The sequence below is a fragment of the Lonchura striata genome, chromosome 6 (genome assembly GCF_046129695.1).
Source record: "Lonchura striata isolate bLonStr1 chromosome 6, bLonStr1.mat, whole genome shotgun sequence".
Lineage (NCBI taxonomy): Eukaryota > Metazoa > Chordata > Aves > Passeriformes > Estrildidae > Lonchura > Lonchura striata.
Window position 1 is genome coordinate 15,358,300 of NC_134608.1, and position 25,547 is coordinate 15,383,846.

Below are 25,547 nucleotides of genomic sequence, written 5' to 3' on the forward strand. Positions count from 1 at the left end.
GGGGGTTTTGTTGTTTTGGGGTTTTTTAATATCTGCATGTGTACTTCGTGTCCTTTAAATAGGCCACTCCTTCAAACAGACTTGACCTGACAGTGAAAGCAAGCCAGTGACTTTTCTTAGCTCAAGACCTAAATGTTGCCAAGAGATAAACTATTTATAAGCTTAACACCTGACTAGGTGCTAAATAACTCTGGCTGATATAGCTTTTGGTGCAAAATTATCACTCCAGATTAAGACTGGACACCCAAAGACCTGGAATGCTAGAAAGGATTCAGGTAGGATTTAAGATGCATTTAAAAAGGTGTATTTAATGTATCTTCTCTAAGGTTGTGTAATTCAGCAGGATTATGGAGTTCAATAATGATAGACAGGTCTTTTACCTGTATGTAAACAACATAACAAGGAATTTATTTGAAAGAAAATCACCTGTTTAAATACAGAATTAAACCACAAATGGATTTATCTACACCTAAAGAACCTTCTGCAAACTGGATCTGTGTTTAACAGACTCCACTGGATGGTGGAGTCCCCTCATTCTAACATAAATATTCCCCTGACCCCCGTATATTTGTTATAAAAGCAAGAGAAAAAAAAAATCAAAGCTTGTTGGACTGATTTGCTTGCTTGGAGAAGCTGACAGAGCAGCTTACCTTAGACATGGTAGGGAGGGGGCCAGGGAGCAGGACTGTTTTCATTTTATAGTGTAATAAAAGTTTCAACATAGCACAACCCTCTTGTGTGGGGCTACAGAGGTCACAACCAATTTACTGAAAAACACTGAGCAATAAAACAGTCTGGAGCCTCTTCTACTGCAGCTCTAATCCCCTAATAAAGAAGTGGAAATAATCAGACTTTGTCATTCACAAAAGGGCAGAAGTAGAATTTCAAGGCTGTCTCCCATCCACATTGCTCCCTTGTAAGCATGTGCTGCAGAGACATTTTAGGGCAAGATTCAGTCACCTGGAGCAAGGGAATCCAACCACAGTCAAAACCCAGGTCCTGGGGCCTGAGGATGTGCCTGTGTGGTCTGAGAAAAGTGCTGAACAAGGTCATATATAGGTTGCAATTTGTCCAGGCAGTTTTCTTCAAGTTAGCCTCACCTGAGTGTTTGCATGGTTGTGTGCAGCCAGGAGAAAAACAGAACAGCCAGCAATGGAAATGGGAAACAAGGGGGTCAGGAGGCTCAGGATGCTGTAGTCACTGTGAGTCCAGTCCGTGCTTGCAGGTACGATGTGGTGTAGCCATCCAAGCACCACTGGCCATTCTGCAGGTTCAGCAGACCTGCTGCCTGTGGCAAATGGTTGGAGTTGCAGGTCTAACACCTCCCTGTAGAAGAGGCATGCTTTAGAGCCCACCTTCAAAAGCAAGCAAGGCAGAAATGAACCAGATATTGTGACTCTTTTCAGCAACTTCATGTCATCTTGGTCCAACCCAATTCCTGAGTGAACACCATCAGTTAATAGTGGTGATGCTGCTGAGCTGCACTATGCAGTCCTCACTTACTTTCTTCCCAAGCAGAGCTGTATTGGTAAGCTGAAGAATTCTGCCCCTTGTGCTGGTATCAGCTGGGGTGTTTGTGCTCCTAGTGCATGAGGCAGTGCAGATCCCAGGGTCAAACTGGGCTGCTGCTGTCACTGAAGGGATCCCTCTAACCCTCTACCTGCCCCTGGCCTGCTGCCCAGGCACAGAGGCTCAGCCCATGGCATGGGTCTGACTGGCTCCCTGCTGCTCCTGCCATCAGCTGCCAGGTGCAGCCCAGCACAGCTGAATCTTGGTAACCAGACCCAGCTCAGGAGCAAACCGAGCACTGCCAGTTGTTGTTATTACAGTAAAGGAGACAGCAGGTGCCTTAGAGTAACACTGTCAGGCAATTTGTCACTGTTTTTCAGCAGGAAATCCTTCGTATACTTTGTATTTAGCAATTTTCCTCTCTAGCTGTTGCAGCCTGCAAAGAAAATGGAGAAACACACAAGACAATTCTAGAAGAGTTAGTTCAAACAGTAAGAATTAAAGGTGTTAAATGGACTTTTTGGTGCCAAAGGAATTTTTAATCCTGTTATGCCTCATGCAGAGAACTTCTGTGATGTTGAAGGAGTATATAAAACAACTATCCTTTGAGGGGAAAATCCAGCAGTTCTGACAGTTCAGCCTCCCAGTGGTCTCCTGAAAAATAAAAATAATTTTAATAATCATAATACTTAATAATAGCAAACATTAATGCCCTACTAGACATTTATGAGATCGACTCCCACATGCTGCATGCAGTGTGCCCAAAATGCTGCCTTGGACCACACAGGTGTCGTAGGAAGATCTGAGCAGAGCAGGGGAGCAGAGAGCCTGGCTGGAACAACGGGGACTTGGCTGGCTCACCACTACTGAGAAAATATCCCAGAGTGGATAACAGTGCTTTCTATAAATAAAGCAAGGGCATAACATCAGGGAGAATGGAGAGCCAGCTGAGCTAAAAGATAGAGTTGGCAGCAAAAGAAATAAAGGACCATGAGACAATTAACAAGAACCTTGTAATCAGTGGAAATAAGTTTTGAACAATATATTACTGGGGGTAACAGGAGCTGGGGTTACAGCCATGTTGGACACCATCCCTTTGCATCCTGTCCTTGCAATTTACAGCCTCTTGAAAGCCCTCTAATGCTGGGTGTACCTAAATCACTTAGCAGTCTTCCACAAGGCATCAGGAGCCTTTGGGGAGCTGCAGGCCCTGTGTCACCACATGCTCAGCACTGCTCAGGATGAGCAGCTTCATTCATTACCCATCCCTGAGCCCCATCAAACGTGGCTGATCACCAGCTGATATGCTGGGAGTTAAACCTGGAGGGCTTCTCATCATTGTCAAGAGCTACTGTATTTAACTTATGATTAGAGGAGGGGGAGAGAGTGTTCCGTCACCCACATATTTAAGGCAGCTGTTGATAAATAGGCTAGATAGCAGAGGTTAATCCCTGCTGACTGCAGAAGGAACCTGAGCCCCCAAATTCTAAACCCCATTTTGGTTGAAATCAGCATTTGTCTTGTCCGGCTCAGCTGTTCTTGGAGCCTCTTAATGTGTTTTGCCCAGATTTCCTTGCTCCTTTTTGATGGGCCTCATTGTATTCTGAATGAGGATTGTGCATAATGTTTATTTACAGCAGGGGACAGGACCTAAAGATGCAATGAGTCCCTTTTAGTACCTTGCTCCTATTACCAATACTGTAGCATTGTGCTGATGTATTTCACTAAAAGAACAGATGGAACAACAGACATGCAGGAGGTCAAATGAGACTGTCAGAAGCAGCCCTGTGTTATAGTCTGATATTGTGGCAGAGTGAGCTTAGCCCTACCTGATTCTCAATTTTCAAGCTCTGCTACCAGTTTATTTTTCTCTCCGTCATTTCATTCAATTCTGTTTCTGCTCGGTAGTTTGTGCTGCCTCATTTCCTTTTCCCACTGTTGGTCTTTAAAAAACTTATGACAATAAAAGCTTGCTTCTGGCACAAGAGAAACTAAATGCTGCATATAACAGGTGAATGAGGCACTGTCTTTTCTTTAGATGATATCCTAGTTGCAGAGTTTCTGTTGAGACATCCTTATTTAATTCTTTGGCCAAGTCATAAGTTCAGTGATGATAATAAAAGAGAATCAGTTGCACTTGTTGGTGTTATAATCAGGTTAGTTAGAAGAGAAGAGGGCAGGATGCATCTACTTATCTCTACTACATTTGTCCTGAGCATACTCAATATAGTGATGGCTTGAAAAGATCTTAAAACAATTTTGAATTGATAACAGAGAAGTTTAATATTCTAGTTTTTATATAGATTGATTAGTTTCAGAAGCAATTATAGTTCTTGGAAAATTTTATGAAGCAAGGTCCTTTTCAGTATTTTTTGTTATTTCAACATATCTTTTAGGTTCAATATTAACTTAACTGGAAATGTAACATGAAGTCTGATGTATTTTATTAGATTTTGCTTTTAAATAAAGATTACACTGCATGTTTGGAAACAGATCAAGAATTTGCTTCTGGAATCAGACCTTGCATGAAAAATACCAGCTTGCAGGGGTAAGATTTTTTTTTTTCCTAATACAGATTAGCTCAATTGGTCAGAATATGGTGCTAAATAATGGCAAGGGTTTGGATTCTATATAGGCCATTCACTAAAGAGTTGGACTTGAGGACTCTTGTGGGTCTTTTCCAACTCAGAATATTCTGTGATTCTTGATTCTGTGAGCCTGATAATAGCAATGGTATGGGGTGCATTGTCATGGCATACATCCACACAGCTCTGCCTGGTACTGCATGAGGAAGGGTTGTGTTGAGACAAAGAAAAGAGTCTCTTCTATTGCTCTGGCATCAGCAGTTTCAGTGCCAAAGGGGTTTTGGGCTGAGTGTTTACAGAGATGACTCGACTTTGGGATGTTCTGCATATAAAATGCATGGGTGCTTTTATAAAAATATATATCCATTTGGGCAGGGTTCCTTATGAGAGCAAAGTGGACTAAAGAGAGACTGAGGGAATATAAAACACACTTGCCCAGCTTCCTGACAAAGCTGGTGCAAAGATTATACTTTAAGATTGCACACAGGGGCCAGGCAGCAAATCTGTGTGACATCATATTGCACAGTGGAGAAAGGTGAGGTTTCCAACAGGAGGATTCCACACAGAAATTGCCAACATGACCACCTTTGTATTCCAGTTTGCTTTAACATTGCTGTTGAACTCCAAAGATTTGAAATTTTATAAATCTGCGAGCCCAGGTCCTGATAGGCAAGATTGACATGTATTTACTGGTATAATTCAATGTGATGGTCTTTGGAACAGATCTTTCGGTATGGATGGATGCTGAACAACTCCTGAAGATTTTCTTCAAATAAAATGTTTGTCCTAACCACCTCTGCAGAGATTTATTCAATGGGCATGACGGTTGGAATATCTGAGAAAGCACCTGGTCTCATAGGGCTTGCAAAAAAGAAAATGAGACATGGGCCCAGCTACGGATTTTCCACTGGGCATAGAATCCTTTCCAGGATTAGTGCTGTACAAAATGTTTTAGGTGATCTTATGCATTTCATGCTTTTCATAGTTACAAGGTTTGGCAGTCTGGAGTGGTTTATTACTGGGGATGAGTGTCTTTGAAGGCAAAGTGCAAGACAATGGTCTTGAAATGTGCAAAACTAATGGGCATGTCTGGTATGTTGTGATTCTTTTGGAGCGATACTCTGTTGGAAAGAACTACTGCCAATATGTGGGAAGGACTGTGCCTCTTGAACCTTTTGCAGCATTTTGAGAAGGCTGATGGACAGTAAGCAGCGAGGAAGTAGGGTTGTGCAGCAACTTAGAGCAGATCAATGGATGTTTGCCACAGCTCTATGCTGTGTAAATAGATACCACAGTGGTGGGCACACTGTGGCTGAGGGATGGATTAGATGGACTCAATGCATGAGCAACAGCTGCACATACTCAATTTCCCAGGTCTGCCCTAAGCTTCTCTGGGGCTGAGTTAACCAGTTGTGCACACATGTGTCCTATTATGCATGATGTTGCTCTTGCTTTTCATTTTTCTTTACTCCATATTATTTTCTATGAATTCTGATTTTGCAATGATGACCACCTCACTGTCCTCTGTAATCTCCCTTCCCCATGTTGCAAACCAGATTCAACTTAGTCAGTGCCTACTGACATCATTCCAGTTTGCTTTCATGTTCTGAGATGCCGCCCATAAATGTACAACACTGTGTGTACAGATAGAGGTCTTTGTGTGTACATGAAAGTTACTACTCAATAATTATGATGAGCAGAAAGGGGCTGCAGGGGGCCATATTCCTGGCCACAGCCACAGACCCTGTTCCCCCAGCAGGCTCAGCCATGGCCAGATGGTGATCACAAACCTGCAGGCCTACCCTGGAAAATATTTCTTCTGCATGCCACTATGCAGAGACCTGCCAAGTCATGCTAACACCCTTATCTGGGAAAATGTCCCTTACTTGCTGAATGTAAGACCTTGGGAGAATTTTCAGCCTGAAAGCTTCTAAATCAACTGCAAAAAATGCAATGTAATCCAAGGATATGCAATATAGTTCTGAGGACAGCTTCAAAATACAAATGCTACAAATAGAACTGGAAGGCTGGGATAAGATTTTTTTGATCTTTCAGAAGGTGTTTTTCTTGATGCTGTCCTTTTGTCACACAGTTCTTAGTGCTCTCTTTGTATCTCTGGTGCAATTGTGCATATTTACTGCAGCATGTGTGGAGGTACACTAATTTTATCTATTTTTTTTAAATCTTCCTCCCAGTGGAAGTTGCTTCATCAGTATTTTATTTAATTTACACAGCAAAGTGTGTTTTTCCTGTATGAAACAAGGAGGAGGTGCAGAGGCCCATGCTTATATCTGGTTTACACCATTTTAGTTATATGCAATAGTAGTTTTATTTTGGTGTAATTTCATTTGGTTCTCTGATAATATGCATACTGTGCTGATAACCTTTCTGATGATATTTTCCTAAGGAGGCTTAGCCAGTACAGAATTATGATCTGTGCACTCAAGGAGGTAGACAAACAGAAATGTACATTCCCTACAATAAACTCTTTTTCCCGATTACGGCAATTCAGCCTAACCACCTGCAGAATGCACACCTGGTTTTTATATTGCATTGATGCCTGGCTGAGAAAGAGTGATAGACTCAGGTCCTTTCCAGATGTATTTGCAATTGTGGATGTCAATAAATTACCCTGAACCATATGGGATCAGCAAAGACATTTTTACTCACCTCAAAAGTGCTTGAAATATTTTTGCCTGTTTTTATCCAACATAGGATATTGATCTGGAGCTCAAAAAGGAGAAGTGTTAATGTGTCATGAGAAATTCATACTGCAAGTCAGTGTGCAGCATTCATGTCTTGTTATTTCACAGATCTGAGGCACAGTTTTAAACATCTCTTGATGGAACATCTGCCCCTCCCTCAAGTGATTGTTGTGCTCCTAGGCCTGAGCACAACTTACTTTGGAAGCAAGTAAGTACAGTTCCATTAACATAATCAGGAAGGTACTGATTTATAGTACCTAGGGATCTGCCTGTTCTTTACAAAAATAAATGCAAAAATGTGTGTTCTCTGCCCTTGTTTGTCAGTTTTCCAGCAAGGATAGATGGAATTTTTCTGGAAGTAGAGTTTTAACTATATGAACAATTTCTTTATAGGAAGAAAGCTGGAGAAAGCCCATCTCTTCTGCATTATTTTCCCCAGCTATTCTCTTGCCACACTAGTTTGTACCTGTAATAGATATCTCAGGTAAAGGACTTCAGTCTTTACCCAAGTAAATATCTGTGAATATCTGTTTATGTGCAGATATACATATGAAGACAGAGAGTCCTTATTCATGTGTCTCCTGACAGAGGGTCAGCAGAGACAATAATAGTTTTTCATAAATAACAAAACGTAATTACCCTAGGGAAAGAAAATTTGGTGATGCCTGCTTGTTCTATTATTTCTTTACATATTTTTGTGTATTATTTCTAGTGTATTATGAGACCTTCAGGGGTTTTGGCTGACAGCTTTGTCCTCACTTACTCCAATGTGACTCCATCAGCTTCCCTGGTACTGAACCACTTGTCCTGGGGTGACTTTATGACTTTATACCTGAGCATATCACTAAACAAATATTAGTTTCCATGCTTTGTTACAGAGCAGAAACAAACTGATGCTGTGTTGCAGAGCAGAAACAAACTGATCCTCAGGCCAAACATGTGGTATGGACTACAATTACAAAGATCAGTAATGAGGATAACACCCATCACGTACTCCAGTGGTTTCTGGTAGATCCTCCTTTTTCCCACTCTGTAAAAAATAAAAATACTATTAAACACTCCACTCCATATCCTAAGCAGTGAACCAGTAACCACAGATGTTTAAGAGAACTGGTGAACATTTACACTATCAATCACTTTATTTTGAGATAGGAAAGAGTGTTTTGGTTCTTGCCAGACACAAACGTGTCTCCAGCTCTGCTGCTGCCATGTGCTGCCCCGGTGAGTCTGCCAGCACGTTCATTAAGAGCTGCTCCTGACAAAATGAAGTCTTGGTGCATGTATGAGGTTTTGGACTTTTTTTTTCCTCTGGTTTTGTTTTAAAGCTAACCACAGTTTCCTGTGCAACCTGACCTCTGTGTTTTCAGCATATCCTGGTGTCATTTCCATGTGACTCAGATCTGGGCTGGTGTTTGCAGCCTGGCTTTCCCCTCAGGCCTGACCCACAGTGCCAGCATGCACCAGGGAGTGAGGTCCCTGCTCCTGGTATTCCAACCAGGAGGTTGGTAGGAACAACCTCTTGTAGGTCTTCACTGGTACACAGCAAGAGGTTATCAGAAGTTTGACAATAGCATGGAAATGTGCTATTGAGGCTCTGGGACCTGTTGTTTCAAAATGCCACAGAGATAAATAATTTAGCAAGATTCATATTTGGGTTTGGTGTTATATGAAAACAAGACCATTGAGGAGTAAATAATCAAAAAAAATATTTGTAAAGGTTGCAAAGTGCCAAGTCTTGAAGATTTAAACCAGTCATCATGAACTGGCAGGATGTCTCCATGGGGAGCTATTTATCCTGACCAAAGTTTCTTGCAAGTGCTTCCAAAGTACCTCTGTTAGGGTAAGCTATAGGGTCTACTTAAGCTGACCATTGGCCTGATTGATTTTTAGGTGCTAAACTACAGAAAATAAGATTATGTCAGAGGTTAATCCATGACACATAATAGTGACCACAACTGATGTGACAGACATGATGTACAATTGCAGCAGAGAAAGCAAAACCATTTTCATGAAAAATAGAATGTGCCAACCAAGAAATACCTCCGTCTTTGCAGCATTTCAGAGAAAATATCTCTGACATCCTGCATGCACCCATTTCACTCATATATACTGTGAATAGTTTAAGACACCTTATCTTGTCTCACAATCTCAGGTCAAAAGGAAATCACTCGTTAAAGGAAAAAATTATGAACGTGATTGGAGCGCTTTTGAAACGTGCTGTGCTGGCATGCCTGTGCTTTGGTATCCAGAGAGCCAGCACAAAGTAGATGGACACCTTTCCCTACACTGACATGGTGCTGTTCCTTGCTGTGGTCCCAAAAGATTGTCCCACCTGAGCCTGGGAGTTTTGGCTGAGGAGACCGGAGAGTACCCACAGCAGCCCAGGGTGTGGCAGATCATCCTGTGCCCAGACTGAGCCTGCACGGGCCCCACCAGCTCCTGGCAGCTGCCGGGGACCACCCCCTCCGTTTGGCCGGGACCACCCTTAGTCTTGGACCCAGGAACTGTTTGTGTCATACTTGCAGTGCCTTGAAGCAAAACTCTCCCTGCTCAGCCGCCCCAGGCGCTGCCTGCCCGGCAGCCCTGCGCGCTCTCAGCTGGGCCTCAGCATTTGGTGGTCAGCAGCATCCAGCGTTTTGTCTCATCCTGTGACCTGCCCCCAGCCAGGCTGTAGCTCCAGGTGGAGCTGGTGCCCTGTAAGGATGTTTCCTCAGCAGGGAGCCATGGAGGCTGCCGGCTCCTGCAACCAGAGGAGACCTTGGCAGCACCGGCCCCTGCCCACGCATGGCTGAGGCACCTGCAGCCCCACCAAGCAGGGCCTGGTGAAAACACCTAACCTGTCCTCAGCAAGGGTGGGTCTAGATAAATGCCAGAGAACAGAAGTGCAGCTGAAGCTCAAGTACAGAAAATGCATTCTGCTCTCAGTGACATCAAAGCAGCTTGGCTGAAGCTCAGCTCTTTACTCCAGCCCTCATCTGTGCTTTTGTGCTGTTCTCATCTTATCTTATAAAGGTGTTAAACAGATTTTCCATCTCACTTTGTGGTTTTGACACTTGTAAAACAGGCGTGGTTTTTCCTGGAGCTGTGATCTCCAAACACAGCTCAAGGGAGATAAGGATGCTTAGTTTGGAGATCTGGGTCTACCTGACTCAGCCACATTGACTGGTGTTGCGTAGCCCTGTTGTAGCTTATATGTAGCAAGATACTTTTTTACTGTGAAAGTATCTGTTCTCTCTTAGGCTTTAGGTGGGAGTTTTAACAGCCATTTAAGTCTGCTCTTTAGGAATGAGTGATCTTTCACTTCAGTGGCGAAAAAACTCTTCATGACTTCACTCTAATTTACTCATTCACATGAATCTTGAAGCTTATCTGGACTGTCACACTTATATTACAATGAAACAACAGTTACTACTTGATTAAAAAAAAAGCTAAGCAAGAACAGCAACAGAAGAATATTTTTTTCTGTCTTTTTGCTTTTAGTAATATCTCTTTCCAGAATATACTTGTGACTCTTATTATTGCACTCTCTGCTTACCAGCTCAGTAGACAGAGTACAGGAGTCTGCTGAGTTAGGTAAGTGTACAGTTATTTTTAACCAAGTTGAATATTACATGTTCCTATGGCATGTTGTGCAACTGATATACACTGGTGTCACGACATTCTGTCCAGACACTTGTTCTAAATTTAGTTCTAAATTTAACCTGAGATGTAGGGCAAATAATTAAATGTCAGCCTTGTGAATCAAACCTTTTGCTTTGTGATTTGAACTGAAAGGAGGCATAAACCTCTGCTCTTCTCTGGTTGCATGCTCAGTCAGTGCAGAACAAGGAAGCTTTCTTCATGGCAATGTAAAGGACAGTCAATTTGACCAGGGCTTCAGGGACTGTATTCTTTACATACAAATTTGACAGCACAAAAAACCAGCACTGGGTAAACAGAGAGGCTGATGCAGTGTCCTTTAGCACAGCCTATTCTGGATCCTCTGTTGCACTTGTCTGCATGCTACCACCCCTGTCCCAGGCCTGGCCACCTCACCAGGGGAGTGGGCCAGCACAGCAGGATCAATGTGGAGGACAACCAGTCCCCTTGCTTTCAGTCTCTGAGTGCCACAGCAGCGGAGTCACCTCCAGCTGAGCTGGTCAGAAGCAACCTCCAGCATCCGTCCCAAGCAGGCTGGAGCCCATCTTTCTAGTCCAACTCCTGCATCTCTCCTGTGGGGCTGTGCACAGGAGGGTCCTGCTCTGCCTTGCTGCTCTGCCTCAGCTTCACTCCAAGCATACAGGGAACTGCAACTCCTTGGACTTCATTGTGGTAAAAGTTATGGACATTACTGCAAGCTGCTGAGTGTAGGCAGGGACATTTTTTGGTTTTTGAGGTCTGTTTATCTGTGACAAGAGTAAAGCAAAGACAGATCCATATGCAGAAAGCCTCTCATGTTGTTGCAGGAAGGGAAGGAGAGCAATGCAATAGGTATTATTGCATACAGCAGGCACAGTAGGTAGAAAGAAATCAGTTTGAAAGGAATTAGAGGGTACCACTGAAAAGCTTCAAAAGAGACTAAACAGAGACCTAAACAGCCATTGCATATATTCAAGGATTCCTTTTAAAAAACCTATGAAAAAGCTGTTTTCCATAAATATTGATTTCATCTTTCCACAGAGACACTGTTTTTCCCAGGACCTTTGCTATTCACAGCAGCTTGTGTCTCAGGGTGCCATTCCCATCCTCCTGCTCCCCTGCAGGAGCCTCAGAGCCCTGGGATTGCAGCAATATCTCTGAATTTTGTGGATTTTGTAAAGGTCAAGGTAAAGGCAAGTCTTTAATTAGAATTCTTACTAACATATATTATAACAGAAGACAAATGATATTTGCACAGCAAAGAGAACTAAATGATAATGTTTGTGATTTCACTCTTCCTCCAAGGAACATGTATTTGTTTATGCAGTCTTTGGGTTGTGTTCACTTCATATTAGATTTTCATGTTCCCTCTGACTGATTCTTCTTTCAGGTTGAGTCAGTGGATGTGACCTTATGGTGACATTTGCAGAGTGGCATTGACTGTGGTAGCTGTACACTTACAAAGTTCACTGGCAGGGCTAAGTGGTCCTAGGACCTGGATACTGGGTGTTCCCCTTTGTGCTCATATCACATTTCCAGATGAGTGAGGACTTAATTTTGATTAAGTTTAAAAGTGAAAAACTTTCTGTGAGGAGCTACTGTGCAGAGGTGGAAGTCATACACTGAGCCAAAGTCCACCCTATTTCAGGGTGTGTGTCAGCAACCACTGGAGTTGAATAAATTACTCTTGAAAGGGGAAATATAAGCTTGGTAGAGTGATCTTAAAACAGCTACGTCTTTCCATCAAAGAAGTATTCAGGCAGCAAAGTTAGTAAGGAATAATGTATATCATATTCATTACCCCTGGGCATGTGTGACATCCTGCACCTTTTCCCGTACAAGTTCCTCTGGCTCCTCACCTCTCTCAGGGTATTGTAGCCAAAGCAATCATTAGTTCTTGCAAAGGAAATTGAAACCATCTTTTCTTGTGGGCATTTCTATATTCTCATTATTTGAACATCACTTGTGTAGCAGAGGCACGGGAGAGGTGCTCTTGTGGTTCTGGTGTTGGCATTTACTCTTTGGGACTGTCTGATGGAAGTACAGCATGGCAACAATGAATGCAAAGCTCTGCTCACTGGATATGATGGTAAAGGATGAATACTCTATCTCTGTGCTCTCAGGGAAATGTGCCACTCAACATACCTTGCTGTTTTTCTGCAGGAAAAAACTTCAGACCAGATCAAAGTAACAAGACAACAGTTAGAGGTAATTGGTGCACAAAGACATACACAGTCCTGAGGCAAGGTATTATGCAGATTTGCTGTGCAGGAACTGTTGCTAGTCAGTATTTTCTTCTTTTCAGAAGATCCACACATGTGCCCAGTGTTTGGATGCAGCAGTCAGTCACCATTGGTACAGGCAGTGGATGAGTTTTCACTGATGCCCATTCTCACCTGCACTCCACCACGTGAAGGCACATCTGTGGCAGCCCTGCACTCTCAGTGAGTCAGTAACAAGCTCACTGCTCTCCTGGGATGCACAAATTAACTTTGTTTTTTCCTCCAGCCTCAACTGCCAGATTCAGCTGTGTGGCTTAGTAGAGCTGAAGGGCTTAGTAGTGATGACAGGCTAATTAATTCAACTAATGGAAGTAGAGACAATGGAAAGAAATTTTAAATGTGTTTTCCTAACCTGGCTTCTTTTGGCTATTTTGAGGAAATATGGAGGAGAAGACAATCTTGCTGATTATTTTTCCATTTGTTTTCACATGGTCATCCTTCTTTTCTCCTCCCAGATTAAAATCTCTTCTACTGTGCCTTGTTTGTGAGACCCTAGCTGACTCCCCCTCCATCAGCATGAGTTGGCCATTTCCATCACTTCTATTTAAAGGAAGTGAACAGATCTACTATGCAGCGTCTGAGTTTGAAATCTGTCCCAGAAAACAGTGGAAATTTACATATTTATTTTTGCAGGTGACATTTGTAATCTATTGAAATGCCTCAGAGTCAAGCTGAAAATGCAGATCTGTAACTTTGCATGTCCCAGGAGAAATATTAGCCAATCTGATGCAATGCTAATAAATCATGATTGTTATTATTATGTTTTGGATGTGTTGTAATAAAGCCACAATATTGTTTTATTGGGAAAAAAATCAACTCCCAAATGTATGATTTCATTTCTGTATAGTATTATTTCTGTAATTAAAATTCAAACTTACATGAGGTTGTCCTCTGAGGATTTCACAGATACTAATTAAATAAGGTCTTATTCAGCAGTCTCTATCCATATAAGTAGTCCTGTTGGCTTCCCATCTGCAAGGAATTTTGGACTGTTCTCTGAAGTTAATGCATTTGATTATTTCCACTTCACTAATGTAGAAAATGATACACAGAGGAGTTAAATGATTTACTCAAGACAAAAGGGAGAGCTAATGGTATCTGAAAATAGATCTTCTGGAGCAGAGTCCCGTGCTTTTATTGGAAAATGGTGCATCAGCATTCATAGCAGCTTCAAATACATCAAGTATGCACAGAGTTTTGCAAGGAAGCCCAGAAACATGGGAGGGAAGGGACCTGCAGGGTGCCTGCTGTGAGTGGCATGGGGAGCCACCTGCAATATTCATAGCCCATGGGACCTTGAGCCCCAATGTCTTTTCATAATCAAACAGGCCATCCTGAAAAATTCAGACACCTTTGCCTTTGCAAAGCATGAATCTTCATCACAGGATCTGCAATTTTTCTTGAGTTCAGTGATCAAGGGTGAGAGATTACCAAAAAGCAAGTGGAAGGGTTAAATGAAGGAGATGCTCATTATTTTAAGCCAAGAGTAATTACAATCTTGAAATAGCACTGGCTGTTGTTTAAAAGTCACAGAGGATTGTCTGACATCTTGTCAAGGGTGTAAGAGTTTCTCACACTCTTGGTGATGACATTCAGGGCTCCTTTTGTCTGTCACAGTAACTGCTGAGTGACTTTAACTTTGGACAGAACAGTCCCAGCACTAGTTATGAGGGGCAGATTGTTTTTCAGACAGCAGGGAGGGAAGGTGTGCCATGTACTCACCATGATATCATGCTGGAGCAAGATGGATTGAGGAGCAAGCATGGAGAGGGAATGATGCTGGTCCTGAAGGACTCTAAAAGCAAATGAGTTGAAAAGCAGATGAGTTGAAAGGAATCATATATTAGTGGATTATATGGTCTTGCTACATTTTTTCCCTCCAAGATTGCTCTTGCTAAGCCTTAGGTGGGGGTGTTCATGCATTGACAGGGTGACTTCAGTGAACCTGAGCCTCCATAAGGTATTCAGAAAGGGTTCCAGACCCACTTCCATCTAGGCTTTATTCTTGGTATGTGCAATGTTTTGCCATGGGAATGAGTGAAAGAGGAGCTGAAGGAAAATGCATAGGCAAAACTTTGATATCTTATTATGGTTTCCCTTCATTCATTGTATTTGCTGGACAAACACATGGAAACCTTCCCGAAGTGAACATTATTATTCCCATGATCCAAATGATCCAAGGTCAGTTCTCCTATATGTGCCTGACTCTTTTCTTCTAACTCTTCATCCCTGGATTAGTGCTATCTCCTACCTGGCCAGCTTCTCTTCTTCAGGATGTGGGGAAGAAGGGTACCACTTCACATTTGTGGCCTTGAGGAGTCTGAGAAAGTCTATTGTTCACACTTAGGTGATATGAAAGCAGTCCTTTTCCACTAGTAAGCTCTTACAAATACAACTTGGAATAGGTTCACAAGTGCTGTTGTCATCTTTTGGAATCCTGAATTCTCCAACTTGCAGCCGTAAAAACGTATGAACAACTCCAAGACATCAGTAAATACCCAGTAATGTTTGGTTGTTTTGTTTAAAAAGCATCAGCAAAAACAAAAGTAAATGGAGGTCACTTCTCCCTAAGCAAATAAAACTCTCCAGGACAGCATACTTTACTTAAAAATTATATGGCAATTTTTTTTCTTCTTTAGGTTCCAGAAACATATCCATATATGGTCTACTTGTCAGGGACAATAAATAATGATGTAATAGAAAGGTCAGCTTTGTGTCATTTAGCTCCAGGATGTTGATGAAGTGAAGTTCTTCAGAAAATGCAACAAAGAACTTCAGGATTGGTACAAGTTTCTGCTGTGCATCTTCAAACAGGAAATCTGAGATTGGGAACAACTTATATTTTGGCTTGTATTCACTGATCATGGGGTGATCCAGAAATAAACTCCAGGCTTCAAAGTGAGCATGTTTCAAAGCTGTCCTGCAGTTGATCGAAACATCCAGGCAAAGCAGGGAGACAAATACCATCGAGGATTTTCTGAATTAAGACTTGACCAAGGAGATAACCCATTTCAACACTATTATTACCCTTTTATTTCAGAACAAAAAGGTAATGCAAATATGCATGTTTTGAACTTATTTAGTACTTTCAATCTCTCATTTCGTTATGTCTATGCAAATATTTATTCCTACAGTAATTTGTAACCTAACACCCTAACAGTCTTGGGAGCTTTGTGATTTGCTTTTGTTTGTTTTGGGCTTTGGTATTTTTTTCAAATATGCTATAAAATACTGTCTCTTAAACAAAACAGTAGCTCCGTCATTTTCTTATTTTTCTTTTACTCGCAGGTGGTGCCTGTATCTTTGTCCCTAGAATATCTTGCTCAGAAATCAATGCTTTACCTACAACATACTAATGTAGAATGTAGCATGCAAGGGCACAGTGTGAAAGAGGAAAAATTACATCAGCAAAAAATGTCTTTAATTTTTGAATTTCTAGTTGGCTTGACATGAAGCTAATATTGCACTAATTTCTGTGTGAATTAATATGTTCTGAGGAGAAATAAATGCTTGCAGGTGTATAATTTCTAGTAAAGAATTTGCACAGAATCGTGATTTGGTGACATCAGGGCATATGCCATGCTGATAGGTGACCTGTTTTGACAGCTGGGGCTGAACATGGGGATTTGTTTGCTCAGAGGATTGCTTCGGGAAGCCTGGCTTTGCTCCTTCAGCACTGGGCTAGAACTTGAGTGGTTTGCATAAGCTGTCAGTACAGAGGATCCTTGCTTGTTGCTGCATCAGGACAGCGTGAGGTGTCATCCTTCTGATGTCTCAGCACGGGCAGATCCGATGGGCATTGAAATCTTTCTATTTTTAAAAAAATCATTTGCTTCCTTGTAACAGCTATCCAATATAATACCCTTGGAAAACTGCAAAGTTTTATCAGGAAACTGACCTAAAACGTAGCAAAAATGCGAGCACTTTAAATTCTGGTTTCCATTGCCCGCGGAGGATCTGTCCTGAAAGATGCCACAGTGAGAACTGAAATAGGGGTCAGTTTGCTGTGGAGACATCCAGCCTGTTTGCCTTTCCCCGTGTGTGCTCCTGCTGATTTCAGAAGTAAAGACAAACACGTGGAAAGGCAAACACAGATCTGCAGAAGCAGGAGCTCAACCATTCCTCGCAAAAGGCAAAATGATGAAGCAGCTTCTCTCCTCTCTCTTTTGCAGCCTCCAAAGACTTGGTTATGTTTTCACGAATGTGGTTTATTGCACTCTGAGCCATAAATAACAAGGTTCTGTATTCAGTTACAAGCTCACTGGAATATACTCAGCGCAAAGGCAGGCAAAGCCTGGCTCTGTTCCCTTAATGACCTTGTCACTTATCTGCCATCCTGCTCTGACAGAAATAAGGAATTCTGCTAATTCTGCTGCCTGGGATCTATTGAGGGGGGGTAGCCTCGCTAAGCCTTTTTTTAAAGAAGTGCTATCAACGGGGACCAGTTGTTTCAAATGCTAATGGTATTGAATTGCACGGTTCTGCATGTTCAAAGCCAGCCGTAATCCTTGTTTATTTATGTTGCATCAGGGATCAGAGGCCCATTCTCCTAAGCAGTATGTTGACAGAGCTTGTAGTCCGAACATAATAGCAACATAATTGTGTTTGTCTCTGGCTTTTGCCGTCATGGAGGTGATTACTAGGTAGTCCCCATTGTGAGTAATAACTGTGGTTTCAGAGATCTACCAGGTACAGCTGCTCATCAACACAGGTTAGGAGATCGAAGCATGGTTCTTGCACAAGTATTTTATTTCCAGCCTTACCTTCTGGTCACTGGATGCATCTAAGTTGTCTCTGTATAGCACAGGTCTGATTACACATCTGAATTAACAAACTCTCACTGAAATCAGGATGGCAAAATTAAAATCAGGATCAGACTCTATGTAGAAATGGTGTAAGTTTAGATTTGAGAAGATCTTGTCAGACTGACTTACTAAATGGCAGCACAGCAGAATTCCAAGACATGTCTCTGCCCAGAGAGATCACTAGTGAAGCCATCAGACCTGGAAGCAAAGCACTCTGTAAAAAATAATATGGTCCCTATAGCCAGAGCTTTAAAAATCAGGTTCTGCTGTCCCAGTAGATGCTGTATGCTACCTGCATGTGGGGATGGGTTCTTGGGCTGCCAGAGAAATGCAGAGTACAGCCAAATGTTAAAGCATTCTCCCAAACACCTAAAGTTAAGATGAAGAATAAATACAGCATTTAACTTTTAAATCTAATTTCAATACTTTAAACCTGCAGTAAGCTGGCTTGGAGCGAGGGAATAGATTCAAGCTGCTTTTAGAAAGACCACTTTGGCCAGATCTTGCTAATCCAGACTTGTTCAAATATTTCTAGCAACAAAGATGGATTTTTTTTCACACCTTCATTACTGAAAGTGGAAAATATTTAGCTTATAGCACATTAGTCTAGTGAGCTTTTATAAGTATGTACTTGGCAGTTCACTGATGGCCTCAGATGGGGTAAACTTAGCCCTGCTGTGTCAGCTGAGCCAGGCCACTGCCAGGTGATGCCACTGAGTTTGGCCTCGGGGAAAGAAGGGTAAACTGAATCAGGCTGTGGTGCATTAGCCTCCAGCCAAGGGCATGTGCTCAGCCTGTTATTGCAGCTCCTTACAGACATAACCCAGACCAGTGCCCCTGTCCTGTAATCCTGCAGCTTCAAACAAAAGCATCCTCAGGTGGAAGGGGAGGGTGGTGGCTTTGCTGTGCTCTGCTGGGAGCTGTAGGGAAGAAGGCATGAGCCCTGCCTCCTGCCAAACTCAGTCACAGCACACGGGCAAACTGCACACACACACTTGTCTGAGCAAGTGGACAGAGCAGGGGGATGCAGGGACAGCTTCAAGCACAACTAGAACACTCTCTGCAGGGGTTCAGGACAGCCAAGGCTGTCCCTGGCTCTCAGGAAGGACCCAAAAGTTCCTGCAGCCCAGGATGTGACCCCCACACCTTCATTGTGTTTGTGCAGTGCCATGGGCAGAACTGGAAGCTTTCTCTGTTTTGAGCCCTATGAAATTTCTCCCTGCAGGATGAGTCAGTGAGGAGAGCTGCAGCCAGCACTGTTTCTGCACTCTATGGAACTCCTGTCAAAATATTTAGATTAGCAAGGTTCACCAACAGGCAGGAGAGGTTCTCCCTTTTCTCTGTGAATAGGTTGGACCCAGTTCACCCCTACAAAGAATAAGAGGATGAAAGAGGAGTAGTCCCCACAAATCTAAAATATTCCCTTTTGCTCCCTTTGCCTTAAGAATGTGTGAAACAAAAGGAAGGAGGGGAAGAAGGTCCAGAAGCAGCCTTTATACCTACATCTATTTGGGATGTGGTGAAACAGCTCCATAAGTTAGCTCCTCTGTGCCAGGGTGTGGAGCTGTGTTGGCAGAGGTGTCCTGTACAGTACTTAAAGCCCAGGCTCCCACAAAAGGCCCTGCAACACCCAGCTCAGATCACAGCAGCGATGGATTCACTGCCATAAGGATGGTAGCAATGGGGAGGATACAGAGGAGGAATGTGTCCCAGCCTGCACTGGTTCAGGGTGCCCTCGGAGGGGAGCAGTTTCATCTCCATTCTTGCCTTCTCCAAGGATTCATTGTGCATCACCTCCATTAGAAGCTTAACATCAGATCCTGCCCTCCCTGCTGACGGCTTTGTTTAGATTTCTGAGTCACCACTGGGGCCAGGTCCCTACATTCAGGCATTGCAGTGCTGGATGCTGCAGAGGACTGCTGGATGTTGCTGCCAGCTGCAGCCGGTGGTTCCACACATCTGCAGCTCACCAGGCACCACGTGAGTTCCGGGGCTGAGAGACTGTGGGAGTACTGCCCAGCGTGCCAGGGGCTGAGCAAGCCCAGCAGCAGCAGAGCTTCTGGACAAACAAAGCTGTGCAATGGTTCCTAGCCAGCTGCTGGCTGGAGAGCAGCCAAAGGCAGGTACAGGAGCATGGGGGCACAGGGAGGCTGCCAGCGGGGTGACATCTGGGCTTGGATCTTTGGGACAGCAAGGGTCACAGTAGAGTAGAGGCACCAACTGAAAAAAAAAAGAAGCAACAGCAGTCATGAGAGATCTGGCTGAAAATAAAGGGGTGAAAAAAAATGAGAAAGAAAAAACACCAAAATTGGGTTGCATTATTTACAGCAATTGAAGGTTTTATTTTGGTGTTTTTCATGGCTGTAAAATATGTCCATTGGTGTTAAAAGTTGTAATGTCAATCTTAAATCTGCTGGGCTTCCCTTTACCCTGAAGTCTTCCCATTTTTTCTGAAGTGGACTTAGATCCTGCAGTGGCTGTAGATGTGGGAAATATCACTATGTCTGAAGTGAAAAGCCTAAATCCAAGATTTTAAGTTACTTGATTGATTCAAGTTCTTGCAATTTCTTCAAACTGTATTTGGGGAGCTGCCATTTCCTCCAGGTCAAGACTTGGCTGTGCATACAGCAGCAAGGGCACTTTCCTGCTGGAGTGATGCCCGTGGGCTGCTGGACCCCTGTGCCACAGGTTCAGTGTGAGTGTCCAGGGAACCAGACTGAGCTGGGTGCTTGGGAGAGAGCAGCTCTAAGGGCAAGGGAGCTGACAGCTCCCCTGAGGCTCCTGCTGAGGCAGCTCCTGAGCAGTGGGAAGCTGGGTGGTCCTGCTGTCCCTATGCTCGTGGCTCTGCTGGCTGGCCCAGATCAGCAGTACCTGGTCCTGGGCAGAGCAGGGCAGTGTGGAGCTGAAGGCCAGCCCTGCTGTGGCACTGATGGGACAGGGACTGGCAGCCACAGGGTAGGGGCCAGGCAGCTTTCCTGGTAAGTCCACTGGTACACTCAGCCAGCCCCTCACCTCTCTGCACCTGGGGAAAATGTCCCCACAGTCCTCTCCTGCTGGGTCCCTGTCCTCCCCTGTCATGTCCCTGTCCTCCTGAGCAGCTTGTTCCCATTGCTCCTCATCCTAGTGCTCCCCATTATGTTACACAGTTCTTGTTCAGTGCTTATAAAATCAAACCTATTCTGCAAGGGCTGTCATCTTAAAAGATCAAGATTTTCCACCTCCTCCCACCTGTCATCTTCTTAAAAAAAGGCAAGCTTTTCCACCTCCTCCCATAAAACAAACCCTTGGCTCTTTAACACTGATGGACAGAGTGTTCTCTGGCATCCAAACGAGATCTTGCTAGAGCATTGTACCATTCATTGTATCAGTACTTCCCTATCACTGCTGGAAATTCTGCAGTATTTTGAGTTGTCTTTGCCTTTTAGAGTTCTGCAGTGGTGGTTCACAGTCATTCTGTGATTGCTGAGTGTGGCCAATGTTTCTCACTTCTCTCATTCCCATCTCACTCATGACCTTGAACTTTGTTCTGTGAAAAAGCAAAAAATCAGAAGTGAAACAGACCATTGTGGTGTTGCTCTCTTTGCTGAGTGAAACAAAGTCACTCCAAAGCATAGCTTTGTATGTTGCTTGAAGATCTCCAGATAAGGTGGAAAAAATTACAAAGCTTCTTTGCACTTCATGGTGGAGAACCTGTCCTTACAGAAAACCAGCAAAGAGAAAACTTCCCTTAATTTCCTGCAATTACAGCAAGAAATAAAACCAACAAAAAGAGACATACATTGGTCTTCTCCTAAATAAAATTCGAAAATTTATCACTTTAATCTTAAGGGGATTTCCTTTACCTATTTTTCTCTTGAGAGGTGGTAACTAGAATAAGCAGATAAAAACTTGCCTTGCTTGCAACAACTCCCCCTTTTTTAAACACCAGATAAACCAGTTGTTTCTGTGTAATTGAAAGGAGTTAGTTCACTAAGTTTACAGGCAGATTTTAGCTGATAATGTTCTCTCCCTGGTGAAGGATTTCTGAAGGTTTTCTTACTCAGCCTAATTAAGAGGCAGACTCAAATGACAGTACAAGATAGTTGAGGGTTTTTTTTTTGTTTTCCAGATTTTGATGATCACAATTCTCCTTTTACAGGAAAGCAAAGAATTATAAAAATGGCTACGACGGCAGCAAATACTCAAAGACAAGCGATAGGCTGCGAGGAGTACAGTCTGTACAGCAGCCTGAGCGAGGATGAGCTTATAAAGATGGCCATCCAGCAGAGCTTGGAAGAGGACTCGGCGGGCCAGCCGGTGGCCCAGAGCCCCCAGAAGTCGCTGGTGGCCCATGCTGGTGAAGTGGGCGCCCCAAGCCGTGCCAGCCCACACAACCCTCCCTACCGCATCTACCCCTGGCAAAGGTAAGGAGTGCCAGCCCGAGCTGCTCCCCGAGAGCCCTGGCAGGAGGGGAAGGCAGGCTCCCTGTCAGTGCACTGCTCTCTAATTAGCACTGCCAGGCGCCTCCTCTGCCAGGCTGTCATTAGCGTTAAAGCCGGAGCCTGCTATAAATCCAAGGAGGTCAACACTCTACATGCTCGCAGCGAGAGGAGGATGTGCTTGATGTTGTCTGTTTTAAGCAACAAATTAAAAAAAGGGCACAGCCACAAGCTTTCCTGAACAGAAGCCCTCCCAAGGTCAGCTGCACCTTTCCGCCACTGTATGCCAAGCTTACATTTTGTCAGAGAGGGAGCAAAGCATATGTTACGAGAAAACATAAAAGAGGCACAAAAACCAGGTATATAAAACAGTGAGACCTGACTACCTGTTAAATACTTCCGTTTTTAAAGGGTGTGATTATTCCACATCAGTCTGACTCCAAGGACACCAGTCTTAACCAAGAGCAACTCCAGACACCAAATCATGGCAGCATCCCCCTCCCCTGCAATGCTGAGCTGTGGTCACAGAGACTTGCTGACAGTTTCAAACCAAGTCCTTGTTCCCCTTTCATTTTATAAAAGGCAGGTTTCTCAAGGGGGATGGGAATAGATTCCAAAGTCACTTCCAAAGCAAGGAAAAATATCCTTTTAATATTTTAAGTTACTTTAGTGTTCTCTTTATTAATAAACTGAGAGTTACTGAAGTTCTGTTCCTCCTCCTTTTTCATAACTCCACCACCCTCTAATGCCTTGCTCATTACCACCTGTGGTTGTTTGGTTTTCTAGGCTGGGAAACTGGGGATAATTTGATGAGCAGCAAGCATGTGCATAGCTGTGGAATCAGGATGCTGTGCGGCCAGCAGTCCTGCTCCCACCAAAGACTGTGGTTTCTATACGTGGTTACTGTGCACCTCTACAGCCAGCTCTGCTGTGGAGACCTAATGCAGGGAAGAATAAGGGCTTCCCTGGCCATTTGGTCCTGTCCTTGTTGAAGGTCCTTCAACACCTGCTCTTTTGGCAAAAAGCATCATTAGCAGTTCTGTGCATTGTCTGTCCTGCCTCAGCCCAGCAGTGTTCAACCTCTCACCAGAGGGAAAACCTCTGGAGCTTGAAGCACTAAATCTGTAGCATGGCTGAACTCTTCTGCCACCTGGGAGAGCAGAGATGGAAATGGAGCTGACATCCAGCAGCTCTGGGTCCTCCTCTGCCCCCACCTCCGACGTGTTTGCATGGCACTTTGGAGGTGATGAATGTCACCTCACCTCACTTTGTGCCTGCTTCCTGTGTGGTGGTGGTAGGGTTAACCACACTGTTGTCTTATATGGTCATTTGAATCCCCTGACGCTTCCTCAGAGGGCCAAAAATAAACTCGAGCCGAGTGAGCAGCTGAATCCAGCGCAGAGCAAGCCGTGGCCATCTGCTTTTATTCAAAGCCCTGACCGGCAGCTCGCTCGCTGTGTCTCTGTGGATGTGTGTCTCTGCTTCTGCCTCAGCATGACCTGTTTCTCCTATTCCGAGTATTTCTCCTTATTTCACTCGTGTCATCGCCACTCCAGATTGGTGGCCCAGCAGACAGGCCGTGCTCAGCCGTCCAGCTCGGGGGCAGCCTGGGGGGTCAGGCGAAGGTGCGACAGCAGCCAGTTCAGCACTTCCCAGTCCGTGTAAGTGTCTCCCTCTCCCTCTCCTGCTTTTCCTTGCAGCCAAAACAAGCCTTGCTACCCGCTCTCTCCCTGAGCCATGTCTTCTGGGTGGTGATGGTGCCTGCTGGGGGGAAATGTGGTGTTCATCTGGAGGAGGTCTCACTGACACCTGCACCTCACCCTTGCTTCACTCCTGTTCTTCCTTCCAACCTCCCTGCTGCCCCAGGCCATGCCTGTGCTCTTGAAAGTGACACACCTAAAATATCCCTTGTTCTCTTCTCCCTCTTCGTCTCTCTCCATCCCCCAGTGCTCATGTCCCAGGGACTCTGGGTCAGTCAGAAGCTCTGAGGTGACAAGGACAACAGGGACGGGATGACTGCACTGTGGTTAATTTACATAGGCTGGCTCACTTATCATCAGGATAGATGAGGCAGGCAGGTGCTGATAGTAACTGCATTGGTATTAAGTTCAGGGCTCAGTAATGGGGAAAAGTAGGGGGGAAATGTATCACAGTATATAAACAAGGTGAGAAAGTCCAGTCCTTCAAATAAGTATTTTATAAATGCTCCCATGATGCCATACCTGTTCCCAGCCATACCTGTGCTGCCCAGCCATCCAGAGGAGGGCTTACTTGTCCAAGGAGGAAACAGTTTCTTGGCTGTCTGATCCTCCTGGCCATGGTTTGCTGTTGTCAGAGGCTGCAAATAAGCTTAGTTGAACACAGTCATGGATGAGGAAAGCAGAGAGTGACTCAAGCTCTGGCTCAGTACCTGTGTTTAGTGGAAATATGTGGACATGATGGGACCCAATACAAATTTCATTTAGTCCATCTTACAAGTCCCTCCCTGGATGCAGGGATTACCCTTCCACCACTCTCCTTCCTTTCACCTCTCATCCAGCTCTACAATCTTCCCCATCTTCCCCTGTATCCTGGCTGATTCAGACTCAGTTCCTGGCCCTTTGTTGGCATTGCACTCCCTGACATTCTGAAAACCTCTTCCTGCTACAACATGAAGCCAGCCTTATCCCTGTCACCTGCCAGCTTCCCTTGGCCACACTTAAATCACATCCTCTCACTAGGTGCTCTGCACTCCTTGCATGCCTCTTTGTAGTAGACTTGAGGGCAGGCTGTTCTTCTCCACCAGGTAGCTGCATAGATTTCAGTGTACAAGAAAGCTGATAAACTAACCCTCCTCTGCTGCCAGGTACAGCAAAAATATAGCTGGCAAGTCCTGGAAGAGCATGGTGGCATGACTGGCATTTTTATAGCCTTAGTCTCAGAGCTAGGCAGGGATGATGTTTCACTTCACCTGGGGAAGTGGTGTTCCTTCATCCTGCCTGCATCTCTCCAGGCTGTCAAGAAAAGAAGGAGCTTCTTGAACCTTTCCATGCTTTGCTGAACCTCTTCTTCAACACTCAGAACTGACCTCATCATATATCTCATCTGCAAGGGGTATTTATTATCTTGCCTACTGGTCTTTGAAATACAGTAATTTTTTTCAGTTGCCTATAAGGTTTAGATTTGTTCATATCTTCAGACTTCCTCCATAGTTTTAATGCTCTTATTTTCTATAGCTGATGAAATCCAGGCAGCAGAATGTGGTGGGTTTTTGTAACAGCCAACTATAAGTCAGGCAGAAAACAAGGATTTCACATGGAGATTCATTAAACCTTCTGTTCTGATCTGGAATTTTCTTGGCTAAAGCATCTGCAGCCTGGTCCAGCAAACCCCCTCATCTTACTCAGGAATCATTTAAGGTCAAGGAACCCGGCAGACGTTTGCTTCATTCAACATCTGAGGGCTTAAGCAGAATAGTAACTGATTCTTCACACATTTTTAACCCCAGCACAGATCCAAGGTACCCTCCCTCTTTCCCTGAGGTCTCAGATAATGTGATTTACCTTGCATTTGCTGTGAGCCAGCCCATGCACAGACCCCTGCCATGGCCCACCTGACTGCAGTAATTCATTAAGCACCAGTAATT

The 25,547-nt window shown here is 44.0% G+C and overlaps 1 protein-coding gene across 3 annotated transcripts in view; it reads left to right on the top strand.

Moving 5' to 3' along the window:
- Positions 1–254: 254 nt before the first annotated feature.
- The window catches only part of ASB2 (ankyrin repeat and SOCS box containing 2), a 44,900-nt gene continuing 19,607 nt past the window's right edge, over positions 255–25,547 (top strand). The window contains exons 1-3 of one of the 3 annotated variants that reach the window (XM_021541305.3): positions 255–275; positions 21,643–21,907; positions 23,479–23,583. In XM_021541305.3, the coding sequence (XP_021396980.2) occupies positions 21,663–21,907; positions 23,479–23,583 (350 nt within the window). In that variant the 5' untranslated portion in view covers positions 255–275; positions 21,643–21,662. Of the gene's footprint in view, positions 276–15,531; positions 15,749–21,642; positions 21,908–23,478; positions 23,584–25,547 lie in introns of those variants that run through there. The other 2 variants (XM_021541302.3, XM_021541303.3) reach the window with 2 other exon arrangements.